This window comes from Dama dama, chromosome 18 (genome assembly GCF_033118175.1).
Source record: "Dama dama isolate Ldn47 chromosome 18, ASM3311817v1, whole genome shotgun sequence".
NCBI lineage: Eukaryota > Metazoa > Chordata > Mammalia > Artiodactyla > Cervidae > Dama > Dama dama.
In genome coordinates, this window is record NC_083698.1 from 73,277,448 (window position 1) to 73,293,239 (window position 15,792).

At 49.3% G+C, this 15,792-nt stretch overlaps 1 protein-coding gene across 2 annotated transcripts in view; it reads right to left on the reverse strand.

Annotated features, from left to right (window-relative positions):
• Window positions 1-354: 354 nt before the first annotated feature.
• Window positions 355-15,792, reverse strand: part of OGDH (oxoglutarate dehydrogenase) — a 67,146-nt gene continuing 51,708 nt past the window's right edge. For both annotated transcript variants that reach the window (XM_061165600.1, XM_061165601.1), the window contains exons 10-23: window positions 15,333-15,461; window positions 10,022-10,201; window positions 9,531-9,683; window positions 8,664-8,766; window positions 8,375-8,503; window positions 7,890-8,040; window positions 7,493-7,620; window positions 7,165-7,343; window positions 6,629-6,700; window positions 5,830-5,958; window positions 5,135-5,207; window positions 1,880-2,043; window positions 1,540-1,694; window positions 355-1,445 (exon numbers count right to left, since the gene is read on the reverse strand). In XM_061165600.1, the coding sequence (XP_061021583.1) occupies window positions 1,325-1,445; window positions 1,540-1,694; window positions 1,880-2,043; window positions 5,135-5,207; window positions 5,830-5,958; window positions 6,629-6,700; window positions 7,165-7,343; window positions 7,493-7,620; window positions 7,890-8,040; window positions 8,375-8,503; window positions 8,664-8,766; window positions 9,531-9,683; window positions 10,022-10,201; window positions 15,333-15,461 (1,866 nt within the window). In that variant the 3' untranslated portion in view covers window positions 355-1,324. The remainder of the gene's footprint in view (window positions 1,446-1,539; window positions 1,695-1,879; window positions 2,044-5,134; window positions 5,208-5,829; window positions 5,959-6,628; window positions 6,701-7,164; window positions 7,344-7,492; window positions 7,621-7,889; window positions 8,041-8,374; window positions 8,504-8,663; window positions 8,767-9,530; window positions 9,684-10,021; window positions 10,202-15,332; window positions 15,462-15,792) is intronic.

Sequence of the window (15,792 nt, forward strand, 5' to 3'; positions counted from 1 at the left end):
GGGCTCCTGGAGGCTGCTAAAAGTGTCCTAGGGTGAGCCCACCATGTATGCTGGCTCAGATGGCTGAGTACTTTTTTAGGTGGAGTGTGCTGGGGGACGGGGAGCAGGGCATACTCAGAAATAAGGGTGCATCAGACACAATCTGCAACGATAAGGATGGAGAGGCCAGGTGAGGAGGACAACAGTGGCCAATCACCTGGTGCTGCTGGCAACCACAGGGAGGTGGTCGGGAGGGAGGAGCTCCACCCAAGCGCAGCAGGGAGGAAAGCCGCTTCCCAGGCAGGGCAGAGATGCTGGGGTAGCCTTTTCCTTGGAGGAGACGGCGAAGCAGAAAGAATGACACCATACACAGGCTCAAGGAGAACTCAGTTTTTATGGGTCAAGCCAAATGCAATGCAAAGTTGTTCTTGTTACATTTTTTTAACCAAAATAAATAAATCAGATTTGTCCCTGTGATGGGTCAGAGAAGCTGGCCCCTTGGCCGTGTGCTGCCCCTCACTCCTGCCCCTCCTCTCCCCCTCTGACCAGCTTTGGCACAGCAGAGAGAAGAATGCTTCGGAGTCTCCATCGCGTTGAAGGGAAGAGGAAAGGAGGTGGTTTGGAGGTGAAGGGAGAGCAGGACCAGAGGAGCAGCCGGCACCCCAGATCTGAGTGGCACTTACTGGCCACACCCAGCCCCAGGTGGTGGAGTGTGCATGGCCCTGCACACGGCCGGGACCCTCGGGAGCGGTGGAAGTGGTCACTGCAGAGTGGACCCTCCCGCTCTGTGCCAGGTCAGTCTCGGGCCATCTCCCAGCAGCTGTCCCGCAGCAGTGCCCTTGGTCCACCGCATGGTGAGGGTCCTGCCAGAGCCCACCCACCCCACAAACCCTCAGACAGTGATGGCTCCTGTGAGGGGGTGGGTGCTCAGCTTGGGGAGAGGAGGCCACCCTTGTCCAGGTGTGGGAACCCCTTGCTGGGTGACCAGGACTGCTGGCACAGGGGGATGCCGCATGAGGCCGGTCCTGTAGGGGTGAGCTGGGGGGATGGGGTGGGGGCAGACCTGTCCCTCCCAGGACACCTGCAGGGGCTTCCCTCTCCTCCTCCCGCTCCCCACTGTCTCCATGAAGGCTGCTCAGCTGGACAGAAGTTGTAGAGCCCGGCGGGTATCTGGCTTGGGGGGGCAGCCAAGCACAGAAGGGGGCAACAGCCTAGTTCCTAAGTGAGCACGGGGCGTGTGCGGGAAGGATGGGCACAGGTGCGGGCAGTGCGGAGGCACGATGCTTTAGTTGGAAGCAAGGGGCAGTCGTGAGGTGCAGGGCGGCCCAAGCAGCCCAGGCAGCATCTACGAGAAGTTCTTGAAGGCGTCCAGGTCGAAGGCTGTGTCCAGGAGGCGCTGCAGCTCCGTGAGGTGGGTCTTCTTGTTGCCGGTGGCTGGAGCTGCTGCTGGGTCCCGGCCAGCGTACCTGAGGGCGGCGACAGTGAGGGTGAGGGCCACTGAGGGGGCCGGGGCTCGTCACCAGCTAACTCGCGGCCCCAGCTAACTGCCCGCGTCCCTACCACACAGGCTTGGCGCGGCTGATGGTGGTTCGCAGCCTGGGCTTCACGTAGTCGTAGTAGCCTTGGTTCTTGTGCTCCTCCTGGCACCAGGCCAGCTCAGCGTTGGGGTACTTCTGGACCTCCTGCAGCAGGAGGTCGAAGGGGAAAGGCGACAGCTGGGGGGAGAGAGAGAAGCTCCTGTCAGGAGGCGATGCTCAGAGTGATGGGCAAGGCTGGTGGCCCCATCGGGGAGTGCAGTGACCCCTAAAAGACGCCTATACCAGAACCTCTGGGAGAGCTCGAGGGCCCGGACGCCTGGAGGAGGGCCGCCAGCACTGGTCCGAGAACCACACGCCCTCACCTGCTCGATCCTGGTGATGGCCACCTGCTCCACCATGTCCCGTGCTTTGCGCTCTCGGGTGAGGTCATAGTACACTTTGCCGGTACAGAAGAGAAGTCTCTTGACGTTTCCTGGGTTCTGTGCTGCAGGGCCATCTTCTGGGATCACCCGCTGGAAGTGGGTTCCTACGAGAGAATCCCCATGGCCAGGGGATTTGCTCAGGATTTGGCTGAGGGTGTCTAGGGCCTTCCCTCCGTGAGGTGGGGCTGTACCATGACTGACACCAGAACACAGGGTTTCTGAGGGTTAGGACGCTGCCCCTCCCACCAGCCTGTGATGTCCTTGTATTAATCCACACTAAGAGAGCCTAACAGGCACGGTAGCCTAACAGCCTTGGAAAACAAGTGACATCAGTTCATTCTTCAGAATGATCTGCCTCAGACTTGGGGGACAGCTAGGACTAGTAGAGCACCCCATGACCGCTCTGCTCAGACTCCTCCTGAGTTTACCAACACCAAAACTTTCCACATTGGAAACTGGAGCAAATATTCAGATGCTCATGGCCTGAACCATCCCTCTGGGAACAAGGCTGACTTCAGAAAGCTGCATTCAAAATGAGGGGTTCACTTAGTGACACATATGCAGCACAGGACATGCTCACATTCATGCTACACAAGCAAATGCTAGAATTAAAAGGAAACTACCTTCACACACAAAAAAAGGCCAGATATGAGACACCCACTGTGAACATCATACTCATTGGTGAAAGACTGAAAGCATTTTCTTTAAGATCACAAACAAGGCAAGACTGTCCGTTCTCACCACTTCTATTCAACATAACACTGGAATTCTAGCCAGGGCAATTAGGCAAGAAAAAGAAATAAAAGGTATCTAAATTGGAAAGGAATAAGTAAAATCATCTGTTTTATATGTAGAAACCCCTAAAGATTACACACACACACACACACACACACACACACACACACTTGTTAAAACTAATAGATGAATTCAGCAGAATTACAGGATAGAAAATTAACACTCAGAATTTAGTTGTATGTATATGAACAATCCAAAAGTTAAAAAAAGAAAAAAATCCTATTTGAAACAGCATTAAATAAATAAAATCACTTAGGAATAAACTTAACCAAGAAAATGAAAAACTTGTACACTGAAAACTACAGAACATTACTGAAAGAAGTTAAAGATACCAATAAATGGAAAGTCATTTGTGTTCATGGACTGGAAGACTTAACACTGTCACGATGTTAATACGACCAAAGCAATCTATAGATTCAGTGCAATCCTTATCAAAATCCCAAGGACATGGACTTTTTTTGCAGAAATAAAATCCATCCTAAGATTCATGGTATCCCAAAGGATCCTAAATAGTCAAAACTATCTTGAAAAAGAAAAACAAAGTTGGAGGACTCATGTTTCCTGATTTCAAAACTTATTACAAAGCTGCAATATCAGAGTGTGGTATTAGCACAAAGACAGATATACAGACCAATGGAAGAGAAGAGAGTTCAGAAATAAAGCTTTACGTATATGGTCAGATGATTTTGACAAGAGAACCAATAACATCCAATGGGGAAAGGACAGTCTCTTCAACAAATGGTGCTGGGAAAACTGGATACCCATATGCAAATGAAGCTAGGTCCTTACACCACACAGAAACATTGACTCAAAATGGATTAAAGGCAGACCAAGAGCTGAAACTATAAAACTTAAACACTGAATTTGACAAGGATTTCTTAAGAAAAAAATAGAAAAAGTGGACTTTATAAAAATTTAAAAAGTTTGTACATCAGAAGACAACACAGTTGGGAGAAAATAGTTGCAAGTCATATATCTGATAAGGCATCTATATCCAGTAAATGGAGAGATATCTCACAACTCAACAACAAAATAAGCAAACTAATTAAAAAATGGGCAAGGACGTACGACATTTCTCTAAAGACAACATACAGATGGCCAGTATGCACATGAAAAGACGCTCAACATCACTAATCATTAGGGAAATGAAAATCAAAATTGCAATGAGATACTACTTCATGGTCACAAGGACGGCTATTACAAAATAAAGACAGAAACAAAACAGTACTAGTGTTGGCAAGCCATGCAGAGAAACTAGAACCTTGTGCACTCTTGGGAACCACTATGGAAAACAGTACGTTACACTATAAGAGTTACCATATGACCCAGCAATTCTGCTTCTTGGTATATATCCAAAGGAATCAAAAGCAAGGTCTTGAAGAAAGATTGGTACACCCATGTTCATTGTAGCATTATTCCCAATGGCTAAAATGTGGAGGCCACCCAAGTGTCCACTGACAGATGAACAAACAAAAAGTGTATATACCATATACATACAATAGAATACTACTCAGCTTTAAAAAAGAAGGAAATTCTGACACATGCTACAACATGGATGAACCCTGAGGATATCATAAGCTAGTCACATAAAGACAAATATTATACAATTCCACTTATATGCAGTTCCTAGAGGAGTCAAACCTATAGAGACAGAAGGCAGAATGGTGGGTGCCAGAGGCTGGGGAGAAGGGGTGATGGGGAAGTTGCTTTTCTTCAACCAGGGATCAAACCCGTGCCTCATGCAGTGGAAGTGCTGCATCTTAACCACTGGACTACCAACGAAGTCCGGTGAATGTGTTTATTAATGCCACTGAACTGTACACTTACAAGTGGCTAAGATGGTAAATTTTATATAATGCATATTTCACCATAATAATAATAAAAATAAAAGGGAAAAAACCAAAGACAGGATTTATCATGATAGAAAACTAAAGGGGGCTCCATGGCTGGCAGCAAGTGGGGATGTGCAGGGCTGCTGTGTGCTGCCAGCGCCTGTCTGCTGTCCGGGTGAAATTGCAATGCTGTGGGCCTCACCTCACCCCACTGAGCTGGGTGTTATGTGGCAGGCCCTACCCACCCAGTGCCTCTCCTCTGTCCCTGGCTGCTGTCAGCCCCCGGGAGCAGTGGTCAGGCAGCAGGGTGTACTCTAACCTCGGACTCATTTCACTGCCTCTAAAAGAGTCCTGGGGATGCACCCAGCAAAGGCTGTGGATCCTGGTGGGACAAGAGAAGACATGCTGTTGGACCAATCTGCACACAAGCTCTGACACCCTGGCTGTCGTGTTCAGTGGTCTTTACCCAATAACCAAAAATGTGGCAAGGACCACAGTGAGACTAACAAGCCCCCTAACACAGCAGCAGTTAAGACCCCCTCCAAATGCCCAGCCCCCTCACGCCTACCTGGAAGCATCTCGTCAAAGTTGGACCTGGCCTCGGGGTGCCGCAGCAGGGACTTCGGGGTGAAGATGATGAGCTGAAACACAGAAGCACAGGCTCATGACAGACCAGGTTCTAAGTATTCCAGAAGGAGGGCAGCAAGGGGCTGCCCAGGCCGTCTCCAGAGCAGGCCCTCCTGCTGCCCTCCTGGCTCTATAGTCAGGAGGAGTGCAGGTCTGAGGTGAAAAGAGGAAACAGGATGATGCTGTTTGCCCCTGGGCTCTCCTCCTGTGCCCTAAGATGTTGGGCTCTGCTCAGCTAGGCACCCTCTCCTCCAGGGCCTGCCCCAGTCTGCTCAGAAGCCTTGGCACTGCTACCCTATACCTGGGAAAGACACCTGAGCCTTTCCTGGGTGTCCCTGCCTGTGGCCAGGGCTGCCCTGCTCCATGGGCCTGACTGGCCCTGCACGGTTACCGGCAGCAGCAGGAAGCATTCTCCCCTTGGACCCTTCACACACATGCCCACTCACCCTTCAACACCCTGCCCAGGAGCCTGCTTCCTGAGGACCCTCTGTTCCTTGGCCCCCGAGGGGGGGCTCCCTCTCCTCCAAGCTCAACATACCACCTACAACCACCCGCTCACATGTTCATCCTCCCATTGGGCTGGGGCCCTGGAGTCCTCAGGCCAGGCCTCTCTGAGCAGGGACACCCCCAACTGACCGGCTTCCGGAAGGGCAGGAGAATCTGGCGACGTAGCACGTGGAAGAAGTTGCCAGGGGTAGAGCAGTTGACGACAACCCAGTTGCAATCATACAGCTGATTTATGTCAAAGTTGGCTTCCTTAAGGTCCTATAGCAAAGAGGTAGAAGGCCAGAGGCCCAATGGCTCTAAGCACCCTGCTGTGGGAGGCACTGAGGCAGACAGCTTCAGAAGGCCCCGGGTCCCAGCCTTAGGCACCTCAGCTCCCTCTGAGATGCACGCAAAGGGGACACAGACAGAGCTCAGCCAGCCAGCTCTAAGCTCTGAATGGAATTCTCAGTCCCACATTTATCCCTATGTCTCTGAAAACTATTGCCTGGCCTAGGACAGACACAGGGTCTAGCTAAAACCAATTCAGATTTTCCTTAGAAACTGACTCCCAGTAATTTCCTCTCAGCTCTTGAAGTTTCACTAAAATCACCCCAGAGTTCTTTCCTCTAAAATGTCTGCTTGAGGAACTCCCTGGCGGTCCAGTGGTTAGGACTCTGAGCTGTCACTCCCGAGTGCGCAGGTTCAATCCCTGGCCAGGGAACTAAGATCATGAAAGCTGCAATAAATAACTTGCCTGAATCAAAACACAGACAGTATTACTCCTAAAAGCTTCTGCTGCAGGAAGCAGCCTGATACTGTCTTCTATGCTCTGAAGAGGCCTCTCATTTCCAGGACACAAGCAGGCTTGGGCCCACCTACGACTCCTGAGAGGGACAGATCAGTGGTACCTTCAGAGGTGCCCACAGATGCCCAGGTGGTGGCTACTTACCGGCAGGACGTCTGGATCATCATTGCACATCTGCAGGAACCTCTCTGGCCTGGCGGAGGAATGTTCTGGGCCCTGGAACCAGACACACAAGTTACAAATCAGGAGCTTCCCTCATTCTGACAGCTGCATTCAGTACTTCTCTTCCTTAACCAACTTGCTCATTTCTGGTCTGAAAAACACCAAGTTATCTCTTTCCTGCCAACAGTTTAATTCCTTCTCCTCCTGCCTATGGAGTGGAGGAGGAGTTTCCACATCAGGACAGGGCCGAGTACTCCTGGCTCCTCATGACTTCCAAACTGGAGTGTTAAGAAAACCCCTCACAGGGCCTGGGGGAGGAGAGAGGGAGAGCACGGGGACTGCCTGAAGCTGAGCGGGCCCCAGCCACACCCCCACTTCTTATCCAGAACTGAGCAGGACCTGCCTCTTGCCTCCAAGGAGGTGGGGAACACCAGCAGAGCCTGCACCGTGCCAGTCTCGGGACCAGGGTCCCAGGCAGGCCCTTCCTAGGTCTGCCAGGGAAGGGGTGGGGGGCTCACCATGCCCTCCATGCCGTGGGGCAGCAGCAGCACGATGCCGTTCTGCCGCACCCACTTGGCTTGTCCCGGGCAGATGAACTGGTCGATGATGCACTGGGCTGTGTTATGGAAGTCACCAAACTGGGCCTCCCAGAGGACCAGGGCGTTAGGACTGGCCATGGCAAAACCCAGCTCAAAGCCTGCAGAGCAGGAGGAAGGGAGGAGACCGGATAGCAGTCAGCTGGTGGGTGGGAAGGGGAGGTGGGGAGGAGGGGGTGGTCGGGGAAGCAGTGGGGAGAGGGTGGCTGGGGAGGACAGGGAGGAAGGCCTCGCGGGCCCTAGTGCTCACCCAGGACCCCGTACTCGGACAGTGAGCTGTTGCACACGGTATAGGGGGCCTGGTTGGGCCAGAGGTGGTTCATGGGGATGCAGGTTCTCTTGTCCACGTTCTGGTCGTGCAGGACATGGTGGCGATGGCTGCAGCAGAACAGCACAGATTAGCAGGCAGGAGCTGGCCCTGCACGCGGCTCAGACTAGACCCCACGCACAGCCGCTGCTGGGGGCACAAAGCCTCATTCTTAACAAAAGCATCTAATCAGAGCAGGAATAGGGTGCTTCTGGGCCTGAGACAATGGGATCTAATGACTGCTTCCTGGCATTGATTTTCATCTGGAAGACAAACACCACAGCCCTTCTTTTGCATCTCCTCCGCTCTGAAGGGCCCACAAGAACACCAAGGCCATTACCTAAAAGTGCCCCGCTCCACATCCTGGCCGCTCAGCCGGATATGGATGCCCTCCTTCAGTAGGGAGCCAAAAGCCATGTACTCCGCCAGAGCCCAGTCCACAGTCCTGTTCTTCACCAGCTCCCCACGGGTCTTTAGGATCCGGCTCAGCCCTGCAGAGACAGACGGTGTTCACCAGCCGCCCCAAACACCCTCTTAGGACAAGAGCTCCCTGCGGGCCCAGCTTCTGGGGTCCAGAGTTGTCAGAAGAGTGGCAGACCAGGGAGGCTGTGACATCCCATGCCTTCATCCACTGCTCTGCTGGCTGAGGACCATGCCGGGGCAGGGGTGAGGAGACAGGCTACCCTCATCCAACCACCCTTGCACGGCCTTGAACGAGGCAGGAACCTGAGCCAGACGGGGACCAGTCTCAGGCCAGAAGGGAGTCAGCACTACTTCTGAAGGCCCGGGTGCTGGCCGAAGTGGGGCGGGGCAGGGCACCCTCACCTCCATGAATGGTGAAATCCTCCACAGGCACGGAGCTGGCCACGTTCCCAATGTGTGTGAGAATGTCCTCCGTCAGGCCTGTGGAGGGGCAGGTCATGCTCCTCGGCTGCCCGTCCAGGGTGAAGAAGCCTGGGGCAGAAAGGGCAGGCTGACATAAGGAACCGTGGATGTGTGAAATGCTGCTGAGGTGGCCGAGATCTTCTTCCCTTGAGAGCGGCAGTCGGGGGTCTGATTCTGGGACCCATGGGGTGTGGGCAGAAGGGGTTCACCGGTGGCATGCCTCACTCACCAGGCCAGGGGGAGTCCAGCCAGTGCTTGATGTGCAAGATCTTTTCGTCCTTGGACCTGGTGAAGGCCTCCTCACAGATCTTGTCATACTTGGAGATCTCCTCCTAGAGGATCGGGCACAGTGCAGCCGTCAGCACTGCCCTGCACAGGGCATGCCAGGCACCCAGCCAGCACACACCGAGCCAGGGCACACCAGCACCTTCCCGGTGCAGAGTCCCTCAGACCCCACGGACCCCTGGCTTCTCCTCCCAACACGCATCACCCTCTGGGAGATCTGTGGGAAGCCTGGTAGTGTTTCCGTCCCAGCGGCTCCTTCTCCACTGCGGGCCGTGGGTCCTGCTCACCCTCCCCCCAGTCTTCCTGATGAACTGGTCCAGTTCTCGGGCTCCGAGCACAGCCCCAGGAGGACTGAGCCTGAGTGCCATCTCGGCACCTGCCCTGATCCCAGCACCAGCCTCACTCACAGGCCCCCGACTCTGCGTGCTCAGGACCTGCACTGCTCATCTTTCTCCGTCACTCTGCATGGGCCTTTCCTCTCATGACCAGCCAGAGAGATCAGCTCGCAGAAGGCCTTTTACTGAGCTGGGTCCCTCACCACCCTCTCACCCCCTTCACCCCTCTGCACTGGGCTCCGTGAGCCTCAGAGGCCAAGGTTAAGTCCTCTCAGGTCCCACCTCCCTCATGGAACTAACTCCTCAGTAGCCTGGACCTTCTAGGTTATGTGCTGAAATGCTGTAGTTGTAAATATTTCACACGTTCTCACTTGGATCCTAAGTGCTCTGCAGAAGTGAGCACTGGCCCTGTGGTGGGTCTTCTCTATCCCCCCTTGGCTCCGGAAAGACCCACGAGGACAGAGCCAGGTACACACCTCGTACTCAGGCTGATTGACCACGCCCTGCGACACCAGCAGCTCTGCATACTTCTGCAGCACGGGCTTCTGCTTGCGGATCTGCTTGTACATCAGCGGCTGGGTGAACATGGGCTCATCCATCTCGTTGTGGCCGTTGCGCCGGTAACACACCTGGGCACACCGGGAGACCCCAGCATCAGGGGCCATGTCGGTCGGGACCCAGGACCTATGAGGACCTGTCCCATTTCTCCTAGTTGACACCTCAGTTGACCTCCTCTAGAATTAGGGTCCTATCTCCCTCTCCTTCACACACTAAAATTGCTTTGACTGTCTCCCGATGAAACAAGAATGACCTGGGACTATCTTGGGACAGGACCCCAATTACCTTCTTGCCCAGGTTGGGGCAACCAAGCCAAAGACACAGGAGCTCCCGGGAGGGGAAGAGCGGTGTCCCCTGGCCCTAGGGAGCCCTAACCCCTCTCTCCAGGACACAGGCTAAGGTCACTCACCAGGTCCACCACCACATCCTTGTGGAAGGTGCTCCTCCACTCGGCTGCAACTTTGCACACATACATGACTGCCTCTGGGTCATCCGAGTTCACGTGGAAGATAGGGGCATTCACCACTCGGGCCACATCAGTGGGGTAGGGTGAGGAGCGGGCCATGCGCGGGTCTGTGGTGAAGCCGATCTGCAAGGGACAGGCAACTTGGCCAGGGGGCTTGGCACACTGCTAAGCATTATCGGGACAGAAGTAGGGTGGGCCAGGGCAAGTCTACCCCCAGGTCAATGGCAGGGTGGGGACAGGGCTGGGGCGAGAATGGATATGTCTGAGGGTGAGGGTGGAGCTAATGGCAGACAGGGCAGAGCTGAAGGCCACCTGCTGGAGGTCACTTGACTGCATGTGGCCTACTTTTGAGACAGTCCCTAAAGGGCTATTTAAAAAAATTTTTTTTCTTTTTTCCTATTCTGGTAACAAAATTCATACCTGTTGAATAGAGTTTGGAAGAGAGTATGAAAAACTAAAATCATCTATATCCTACCAGTTTCAGTGTAAATATCTTGATGCCCTTCCTTTCCAGATGATTTTCTTTGCATGCATACACATATCAATATAAATATAAAATTTCAGATCCTACTATTGCTGTAATTTTGCACTCTGTTCATTAACATGAGTATTTTTTCTTTGAAAAGAAAATTTAAAGGTCTCATCACTTAGATACATTAAAACTTAATCATATATTTGTAATTTTATAATCTGCATTTAAAACTTATTTTTATGAACTACTTCAAACATCCAAAAAGTATGATACTACATGGCCCTGTAAGTAGAGGACATAGTTTCCACATGTTGCTATATGTATTCCATATGTCGGTAAACAATATATTGATATCTTAGGTTTGTTGTTGATGTTTAGTTGCTAAGTCACGTCCAGCTCTTTGCAACCCCAGGGACAGTAGCCCGCTAGGCTCCTCTGACCACTGAATTCTCCAGGCAAGAGTAACAGGAGTGGATTGCCATTTCCTTCTCCAGGGGATCTTCCCGACCCAGGACTGTAACTTGAGTCTCCTGCATTGCAGGTGGATTCTTTACCACTGAATCACCAGGGAAGCCCCTTCTTAGGCTTACTGATTATTAAAGTTAAAAAGGCTTACTGATATCATTTCCGGTTCATGAAAAAGTTGGAAGCTACAGAGAACTCCCAGATTCTTTATTCAGATTCAACAATGATTCCCATTTTGCCTCTTTTATTATATACACTCTTTCCGTTACACACACACACATTTTTTCTGAACCATTTCCAGGTAAGTTGTAGACCAAACGACTGTCCCTAGTCCTTAAAACACGGACATAGCCTTACCAGCCGTGGTACAGTTCTCAGTTCACGCAGTTTAATATTATAGAATATTGTTATAAGACCCCTCAGTATACACATTTCTTCAATAGTCCTAATGACATACAGTCTTTCCTGCCTCAGCCTAGTACTCAATCCAACACTTCATTGTGCATTAGTTACCACCTCTCTGTGGTCTCCCTTAATCTGGAAGGCTCCTTACTTTTTTTGGTTTTCATAACATAAACATTTTGGAAGAGTATTTCCATGTCTTTTAAACTATAGAGGTATACATTCTATGTACCTTACATATGGTAGCATATTCTTTATGTGGTACAGATTCTTTGCAACTTGCTTTTTGTTCAAATTTATATTCATGGTTCATCCAGGTTGAAACATGGACCTCTACTTTCCTAGCAGAGCTTAGTGAAATCTAAGTACTAAATGGTACCACAGTTCATTTATCCATTCTCCTGTCGGTGGATGTTGTTTCCAACTTATGATTAATACACTGTTACTGTACACATTTCTATACCGGTTTTCTCCAGCAAACACTTGAGTTATCTGCAGTCCTCCTAGGAAGGGAAAACTAAGCCACAGGGTCTGAGCTCTATACCCAAATACCCTCAAGCACTCTCCTACGTGGCTGGGCCACGCAGCCTTCCCCAGCAGCAAGGGTGCCCTGCATTTTCACTCACCATACTGCGAATGTTTCACCAGGATATTAAAATATTTTAATGATTATGTAATACTGTTTCCTACAGTTTTGCCAAAATTTATACAAAGACTCGTTGGTTTTGATAAACATTCTTATACAAAAATAGTTTGCATCTGATGGCTTCCTTAGGAGAAAAATGTAGAAGGGGAAATCCTAGGTGTGTTCTTAGAGAAATGAGAGCCTCAGCCAAGCAGGCCTCTCTTTTCCTGCTACAGATCTTCTTAACTGACCCCACATCATGACAGATGGTACCAAAACCAGCAGAAAGACTAAAAAAAAATTAGTAAAACTGTAGGTTTTTACAGAAGTTTGAGAGTTCTTTATTTATGATGAATTGCTTTTACATAAACTCCTTTATCACACTGACTAAAGAAAAGATTAGAACTAGTCAGACACCGATGAGAACATTAAAAAATGATGTACCAGCGAGAATTCTGAAAAACACTTACAGAGACCATGCACAATCCCATGGTCTATCTGGGACTCCCCACAGGGAGATGTGGGTAGGCACCAAGAATCATAGCATGCACGTTACAGCTAGAACCTCACAGAAAGTGAACTGCTTCAAAGTTTTGAGGTCTCAGTCCCCTAGACGCCCTCCTCAATATCTGCCACTGTTACTGACTTCTGTATTTTTAAGCACATATGGTGGGTATATGTGCACCCACTGACACACACACTCTCTCACACATACACACAGATAGAGCTGTACTCCACATTCTGCTCTACTCCCCGCCCCCATTTAATGTATCTTACAGATGATTTCAACAGTATAAACAGATCCATTCTTTCACATGGCTTTTATTACACTGTGGTTGCTGTTAACTTACATTAGTGCTTATTTATGCGTGTGTGCTAAGTCACTTCAGTCATGTCTGACTCTTTGCGAGCCCACGGACTGTGGTCCACCTAGCTCCTCTATCTATGGGATTCTCCAGGCAAGAATACTGAAGTGGGTTGCCATGCCCTCCTCCAGGGGATCTTCCCAACCCAAGGATGGAACCTGTGTCTATTATGTCTCCTGCAATGGCAGGTGGGTTCATTACCATTAGCACCACCAGTCTCTATTCTAAACACTCTATGTATATGTATACTGATTTATATGTATTAATTCATTAAAGCTTTGTGACACATGTATAGATCTATCATAAATTACTTACCAGCTCCCTACTGATGAAGTGATACAAGTTTTGGTTAACAGTCTTGCTGCAGCATTGTGGGGTCATCCCCACAATGCCCCTCCATATGATTATTTATTTCAGCTTTATATATTTACATCTTTCTTCCAGTTTCATTGAGATATTAATTGTGCAGCATGATACACACACACACACACACACACACACACACACACACACACACACACATTGTGACTGAACTGTACGGCTTACAGATCTTAGTTCCCCAACCAGGGACTGAACTTGTGCCCCCCTGGAGTGGAAGCGTGGGGTTTCAACCACTGGACTGCCAGGGAAATCCCCTAGACAAAATTTTAAAAGTATTTGGCACCTCTCCTGCTTGCCAGGATCCATAAGAGATTACCAAATAGATTCTGCCATCAGAATATATAATCCAAAAAAAAAAATCTCCTGAGATGAAATTCATCTGACTCTGGAGACTACATGTAGAAAAACTTTTCTCTTAAAAACAAACAAACAAAGGAAAAAACCCTCCCTGTGTCTTGGGGCTTCCAATCCCTTTGAATAATCTTTGCTCTACTGTTTCCAGACTGAAGACCATGCTGCTGGCAACTCAGTTCCTACCCAACAAGGACTAAAGACTATCTGTCCGTGGTCATCTGAACAAAACACAGTGCAGCGATGCACTGTTTTTTAGACCTTTCTCTTTCTTTGGCGTTTTTCTAATACTGTTTTTTAAAAGAAGCAATTCAAATATCAACTCTCAAGCAAGCTATTCAACTCTCTGCTCAATTTTCTCCTGTGTAAAATGGGAATGATAGCACCTACCACATGAGTAAGACAGGGATCATACTTTAAGTTAGAGGATGTGAAGTCACTAATTTAGTCTGGCACATGGTAGGCACTCAACAAGTAGTAGCTGTTATATTGTGTGTTACATTCATCCTTAATGCTCCTTGTCTTGTTTGTATTTGACATTGTACACTTTAAGTTCTTGGGCATTCACTATGTACTGATTATCACATTTACTTTCATGTTTAAATTTTCCCTTCTTCCTGTCTATTTCTTGCTGGGACAGTTGCAACTATTTGTCTTCCTCTAACTCATTCCACATGTATCAACAAACCATCTTCATAAATCAAACTGTCTCGTCACTTCCTGGCTTTGGTCCTCCGAGGGCCTCTCAACACATCTGGAGTTAGACCCTCTTTCTTGGGGGCCATGCAGAAGCAGCTGGTGGCTACTTTCTCTCAAAAAAACCCCTCAAACCTTAGATGTGACAGCCTCATCACCTCCCTTGGACAGAGGGGACCGTTCCTTGACTTGCTCCTGCCCCCTAACATTTGCCTACTTGACCTTGCATTTCCACCTAAAGGTCAAATCCTCAGAGAAACATCTGCAGGCTAACCCAGTAGCTGGTAGGCCCCCTGCCCCCTCACCCAGAACGATAAGCTCTATAATGACAGGGAACGCGCCCTTTCTCTGCCTGTTACCTGACACAGTGCCAGGACTTAAAGGAACTCAAGTATCTGTTATATCAAAGTTCACACAAGTTGGTGAGATGAACTCTTGGATGCACGGCACAGGAAATAACAGATATAAACTATGTTATATGTTTTAGAGTTGGACAGAGATATTTACTTATAAGAATGTTCAACAAGCGTTATTTAAAACTGTGAAAAATGAGAATCTTAATTAAAAGTCTAACCACACAGCAATATGTTTTATGAAACAACCTATAATGTATATTGTCATCAAAATTAATATTTTAAGAGTATGTAATGACATGAGAAAACACTGTGGTAAATAAGAAGTGGATGTAAAACTGTGCATATAGAACCCCAGTTTCTTAAGAAAGAAAAGCCATCCAAATGCTTATGGGTCTAGTAGAAAATATTCTAAAATAATATCATGCTTTTAAAACAGCATAATTAACATCTCTCTACTTTAAAGAAAGTATCCTGTTTGTCCAAGTTTATTAATCAGAAAACAAAAAATGTACTAAATGATAAGATGATGTCCCTCTAAGTAAGACTGACGTGAGCACAGAAGCCTTAGGACAAAGTCTAACTGCTGATGTGGCCTCCTTAGCCTTCTCTGCTGCAAAGATCCCAGGGCCACCCAGGTTACCTGGTTGTTGACGACCACGTGGACAGTGCCATGAGTCGTGTAAGACGGCAGGTCACTCAGGTGGAAGGTCTCATAAACGATGCCCTGGCCAGCAAATGCGGCGTCCCCATGCAGAAGGATGGACATGACCTACAGACAGGCAAAGGAGAACCCAAATCTGACGTGGTCCTGACCACCGTGTCCACAAGGCACGTGGAGAGTACGTCATGATCCACTTTTCAAAAAATGATGTAGTATTTGTTTTTGGCTGTGCTGGGTCATTGCTGCTGTGTGGGAGTGACTTTCTAGTTGTGGTGCACGGGCTTTTCACTGCGGTGGCTTCTCTTGTTGCAAAACATGGACTCTATGGCACAAGGGCTCAGCAGTCACAGCTCCTGGGCTCTAGAGCATAGGCTCAGTAGTTGGCACACAGGCTTAAATGCTCTGCGGCATGTGGGATATTCCCGGCCCAGGGACCGAA